At 39.2% G+C, this 6359-nt stretch overlaps 1 protein-coding gene across 1 annotated transcript; it reads right to left on the reverse strand.

Annotated features, from left to right (window-relative positions):
* Nucleotides 1-1269: 1269 nt before the first annotated feature.
* On the reverse strand, nt 1270-5974 carry LOC107687087 (histone-binding protein RBBP4). Its single transcript, XM_016484261.1, has 12 exons — nt 5758-5974; nt 4984-5131; nt 4346-4491; nt 4063-4236; nt 3596-3711; nt 3318-3478; nt 3050-3176; nt 2871-2948; nt 2709-2785; nt 2543-2600; nt 2147-2257; nt 1270-1934 (listed from the first exon to the last, which is right to left on the reverse strand). Exons 1-12 carry the CDS (start codon nt 5771-5773, stop codon nt 1872-1874), a joined length of 1275 nt encoding a protein of 424 aa, XP_016339747.1. The 5' UTR covers nt 5774-5974; the 3' UTR covers nt 1270-1871.
* Nucleotides 5975-6359: the final 385 nt, after the last annotated feature.

Consider the following 6359-nt stretch of genomic DNA (forward strand, 5'->3'; position numbering starts at 1 on the left):
AAAAAAAAAAAAAAAAAGCATACTGAACAGCAAGTACCAATTGTGTCAGATATCCAGATCTTTATCTGACAAGTTACACAGTTTAGAATGTTCTTAAAACATTGTTTTGTTGCGTGTAGAAGAGTGAATAAAGCTCATATATCAAGTGGTGCCTGTGAACGTGCTTTCTCTTATGAGTTAAGTGGGCAAAACTTATTTGGGCACTGTAGGAGAGCTCTACAAACATGCCGACAGCATGATGGTGAGAACGTTTAGATGAAGGACTTGGAGATGAATTAAGTGATTGGTTGATTTGATGTCTTGTTAATAAGATGAACTAAACAAGAATTAGAAATATTGTTTATATGACTCGTACCTAGTTGTGAATAGAGTACAGTACAAGGATATGAACTCTGTCAGAGTGACAGGGAGCATGTTTTTTTTAACTGAATAAGTTGCTATTTCAAAACATTTTGGTGACTAAAACGTAGAAAATTTGAATCTGGGTAATTGCAAAAATAAAAGGCATTTGTTGAGGAACACTGGGTTTTGTTCAGTCTCTTTTTTGCCTTTCATTTGTTAAACAATTACAAAGTGGTCAGGCAGGCAAGACTGATCGTCGTTTACATCTGGTTGTAATATCCATCTCAAATCAATCTTTTGTGGTCACTTATGAGAGGGAACTGCGGCAAATTCTGGACATGAGCATGAGGGAGGAAGGGTAGGTGCCAGCTATCATTTATCCTGTGATGATCTCTGCTGTTTTCAAGTATATTGACTCCCACGTAAAAAATTTAAATAAAAAATGACAAAGTACTCTTACAAGTACAATACTAATTACATACCTGTACCAATGAACTAAATAAGTAAACAGTACGAAACACTACCTGCTTTTAATCTTGTCAACTTGCTCTTTACTATAATACTGCAGTACTAATTTAAAACCCTACATTAAAAATCCCATAACTGACCACAAGCTAAAAAAAAAGTCTTACCTCAAAAATCGCCATTGCTTTCAGTCTCCGCGCAGTCCCCGAGCCTGCAGTGAAGCGCGAAAGCTGGCAAGAGCCAAGCCCACAGACGAACAGGTAGCCCCGCCCCTAACTCACGCCATTGGCATGCAGTCGCCTACAACTTCTGATTGGTTAACAATGGTAATCATTTTCTGCTGCCTGGGTCACGCACAATTTCTCACATTTTGGAACTTGGCAATTTATGTAAGAGATATACAATGCACTTAACATAGAAAATCTTACAAAAGCTGTGTCACCAACAACATATAAAATATATTTTATCAACAAAAAGAGTTTATTCATAATGTTCTGTACAACGGTATGGACATACAGGAGAAAAACATTGAAAAGTCACATTAAAAAGACATTAAACACCACCTGACTGATACATGAAGCTCAAAGTAAAAAGAGTACACAAGAGCTTAAGTTATCAATACATCTAGCCAGTAATTAAATGGATACTTAAATGGGAAAATGCATTTGTAGGACAAGTAAAAAAAAAAAAAAATCTACTGAACATCAACATTGTACCACTGCACTCTGGTCACAATATACTACAGTACACACCTGTATACACTTTTCTGAGATTAAGTAATACTTTAAGTATACTTAAACTGCAAGGAAATCTTCATGAGACACTGGTGGGAAGGGATGAGAAGGTTCATTTGTCTCATTGTGATATTGACCAATGATCAACTGACATATTTCTTAGAAAAATACTCTATTAACAGTAGTAGAAAATGCCTGGTGGGGAAATAGTTAATTATTCCTTTTCCATTACTTAGGGGAGAGCACTTAAGTTCTTCACTTGTGTGTAGACAGACAGTTTTTAGAAGAGTTTTGTCTTATGCTGAGAGTGGGGTGGTGTAAAGAGCCGTTTTATCCCTGAACCTCAGTGTCTGCTGCCCCCTCTGGGTCCTCATCATTGTAGATGTTCTCTGCCTAAATAAATAATAAAAAATATGCATATAAATCAGAGCTATAAGATAAAACTAGAAAGGTTATGCTAAAACTCTTTTGCACAAACAACTTTTTCCTCCAACGTCCATATTTAGGGGTGGCATACACTTGAGCTGGTGTTTATTTATTGCAGAGGAGCTGATAGAAAATTCTAAGTTGTAACAAATAGGCTTAAAAGCTGATTGTGTCCTTACCATCTGCCAGACTTGCATGATGTTGTCCTCAGACACAGAGCAAATCACCCACGGTTCATTTGGATTCCAGGAGAAGTCAGAAATCTTGGCTGTATGGCCTCCATGTATGAACTACATTTTTTAGAAAATAAATTGTAAATAATGCTGCGTTCAAGTCCTCCTGGGACATTCGTACTTACGAGTTGACAAGTCGTAATTACGACGTCAGGTGCGTTCAAGTCAGTTTAGTCGGCACAAGATGGCGGTGTACCTTCTTTTAATAAATTACAAGAAAATACAAATACAATCTATCCGACATGACTTGAACGCACCATAACATTACCTCAGAGAAAAGCACAATAACTATCTAAATATATACATACACTTAAAATAAAACTGAACAACATTACTACTCACCAGTAACTCTGGAGGTCCATCCTCTGCATCTTCTGGTGACTGTTCCTCACCGATTTTACTACAAGAAAAACAATGAATTCTCATTAACAATGTAGAAAGATGTTAATAATAAAGTATTTTCCATTTCTGCGGTAGTAGTGAGTAAAATGAAAATGAGACAACCCACCTGAGGTCCCAAACATTGAGTCGCCTGTCTGTTCCACTGGAGGCCAGGATGGTCTCATTATGGGGTGACCACTGAACCTGTGGACACATTTGAAGAGTTTATGTTATCGCACTTATTTATCTTTAATTTCATCTACAATCATGGCAGGAAGGGATTTGATACCTGAAAGATTTCATCTTTGTGCGATTCAAATGAGTGAAGTTTCAGCTTCAGGTTTCGCAGATCCCACAATGCAACAGTCTGTGAGAGACAAAAAGCACAATTAAGAGGTCTAAATATAGAAGCACATTTAATAAGTGTTCACAGGTGTGACAGAACCAATTGCTCAATGTAGTTCTCACTTTGTCAGCAGAACCGGTGGCCAGAATGAACTCGCTGTAGGGGTTGAAGGACAAACAGTTGACCTCTGCAGTGTGGGCATCTACTGCATGACTGGGTTTGGATGTGTTATTGGAGCGTGTGTCCCAGCTAAAGAGAGAGGAGAAATCAGACTAAAATACTGCTCGCATTACATAACCACTGTTCAAACAGTTATATACCTTTGAAAATTACACTATGTGCTAAAAGTCATTCAGAGTACAGAAACACACAGGAAGACAAAGAACTTACATCATAAGCTTCTGGTCATCTGCAACAGACCCAAAGAGAGACTCATGCAGCAGGTGCCAAGACACATCCTCCACTACAGCCGTGTGACCAGTGAAAATAGTCTTAGCGTCCACTATTTTTCCCTCCTTTGGCACTGTGCTGATGTCCCACAGACAGATGGTCTGCAGAAAAAACAGAAGAACTGTTGAAATGCAGGGTACAAAAAGTAACATCTGAAACCTCAGCATGTTTGCAATTGTACAGCTATAATTAATTGTGGTCACCATATAATGTCTTACGTGATCATCAGATGCACTCAGTAGGCAGCCACTCAGGTTGGGGTTCCAGGACAGACCATATCCTTCTTTCTGATGTCCCCTCAGACGCAGGTCAGGAGTACACTCTCCAGAGGGGTCTTCCAGGAGCACAGGAAGGGAACACAAAGAGCACAAATTTAGAGGGAATACTTAATATTGACATATGATACCTACACACAAACACTGAGTTGACAAGTAGCTTGGAAATAAAAAGTTAAGTCTCCCATTATCATGTTTTCCCTACCAAATAAGGCATGGTCACAACCACATTGAACAACTAGTTGATTTGCGTGGTTACAAATCTAGAATTTATTTTTTAGTGCAGTGCTTTAAACGGTGTGCTGTGTGTTTACATGTTAAAATGCTGTCTTCAAACTAAGTGCTTTTTAGGCAATGCTACTAGATACGTTGAGTTAAAAGTGACATAACTTTTTCAGAATTGCTCATACCAGGTTTGGAGGGGTGTTTGGTGTAGTCAAAGACCAGCACATCACTAGTGGGGGTCTTGGTGGCAATGATGCAGGGGTTCTGTGGCATGTAGCGAGCCCTGTTCACTTCTCCCTCATGATTAATCTTGATCTCAATCTCTATCTTGCCACTTACTGAGCCAAAACCACCAAACTCTGTGAACAAACAGAGAAACAGGTGTGACAACATGAGGCAAGTACACCGGTGGAGATGATGCAGTCACAATTTAGTTTATGATCTAAACATCATATATAAACCACTCACCTCCTTTTTCACTGTCATAATGTGAGGCATCAAACTGGGCATCATCATTGGGCAGCTGGACACTGGCAATAACCAGGTGATTCTGCTCATCAGAGGTATGTGTGCCGAGAACCAGACGGTGTACGCTAAAATCCTTCCCTTCAGGTCTGTGAAACAGATGACAAGTGTGTTTATTTACACCTACTTTTATAAAAATATACAACTGTGATGAAACAGAAACACTGGGCACACAATATTCATTACCACATTCCTAAAGCAGTGAGCCTGAAAGATCACTATTAACATAACATCACGAATTTAAAAAAAAAAGTTGAAAAGAGAGGGTGAAAAAGCCCACCAAACATCACTTGGAGCCACACCTACTCAATCAATAAATGAAATATTTTAAAGTAGGGCTCCAACAACTAATCCAAAATAATGGAAATAATTGACAATTAATTTGTTTATTGATTAATCACATTCGTCACATTACTTTACAGCAGTGAATAAAACATTTTAGGGACAAAACATATCTAGAAAACAGCAAATTACAGTTAGCTGTAATTTTGGATTTTTCTTCCAATTAATTGATTACCAAAATAATCATTAGTTTCATTCCTGTTTCAAAGGTAATGTCAGCAGGTGTGAACGTGTGTTACCTGGTGACATCTGGCAACCACTGAGCAGTAAGACTGGGCCACTCCAGCGCGTGGGTCATCACCAGATCGTAAAGAAACGGAGTGTTTTTCTTCCATATTTTATATTCTTCATTTATCACCCTCTCCTCCACCGCATCATCAAATGCAGCTGTAACAAAAAGGGGCGGGAAAACAAGATGAGAGCTGTCAAAACGACTTCAACATCGATACTTTAGAGCAACTTGAATATGAAATATCAAAGTTCCCCCCCACCACCACCACAATTACTGTATGACAATAAATGACTGTCTAATTTATATGTAAATCTACTGGAAGATGAAGATGCAACCAATATTGTTCAATCTGTCATAAAAAAAAACTCTGAAAAACGACTTAACATTAAGTGCACATTGCCAAAATATTTTTCACTTATTATCAGTTAGCAACACACAAAAAAAAAATCCAAAACAATACTCAAAAGGTTCCTGAAATGAAGCGACGCATCCCACATTCACACACTTCAACTTAAAAGCCAAACAAACTAACTAAATAGCTTAATAGTTTAGATACTTCCTAACACGTTCCCATCATAATAATAACACATTTACGCCGAAAAACTGCTACTGTGTGCTCATAACAAGCTCTAATATGTGAACTGTACTGATGTAGCAGCACTGTTGTTATGGCGGGATTCGGCCTGCGCTGAATTCACACCAACAAACACCTCCGCAGCCGGCTTCATTTAACCACCGCCTTTAAAAGAGAGAACCCCGAATGCCACGGAACCATACCGACCTTCTTTATCAGCCATAACGCCTCGACAGACAGCTATCACTCGTAAACCTGACCGATAACAGGATACCGGTGGTTTCCTCGGGAGTGCAGGATGCTCTTTGTCTCGCGCCGGCGTGCACGTTCGCGCCAACTCTGACAGACACAGCAGAGCACGCGCCACCAATGAGCGGAGAGGAGAAGAGCGGCTTCTTCTGCGGAGGAGCAGGATCACACACTACCGCCTCTACACCATAGACATATAAATACCTAGACGCCTCATTGGCCGCTTTGAGCCGTTGCAGCGATACGTCAACGCGTCCGCCATGTTTGTGAGGGCAAGACTGCCTTAAAAATAAGTGGAGGTAAACGGAGGAGCTGCGTTTTTTTCTGGATAAAAACACGATAACGTCATTCCCTTTGAAATACTGGAAGAAAATCGAAATAATACATCTTTAAACACTAATAATTTTCCATCATTGAGAACACTGAATAAAACCAGCGAACAGAAATCAAAAAGTGACACTCTTGGTAGTCTGCTTTTTATTTTGAAACACTCTACACAGATATAATCTCCACAACAAACAATAACAAATGCAACTGATAATCCTTTATGGATCCAGTAA

This window comes from Sinocyclocheilus anshuiensis, unplaced genomic scaffold (genome assembly GCF_001515605.1).
Source record: "Sinocyclocheilus anshuiensis isolate Anshui unplaced genomic scaffold, SAMN03320099.WGS_v1.1 scaffold1251, whole genome shotgun sequence".
In the NCBI taxonomy this organism is placed as follows: domain Eukaryota; kingdom Metazoa; phylum Chordata; class Actinopteri; order Cypriniformes; family Cyprinidae; genus Sinocyclocheilus; species Sinocyclocheilus anshuiensis.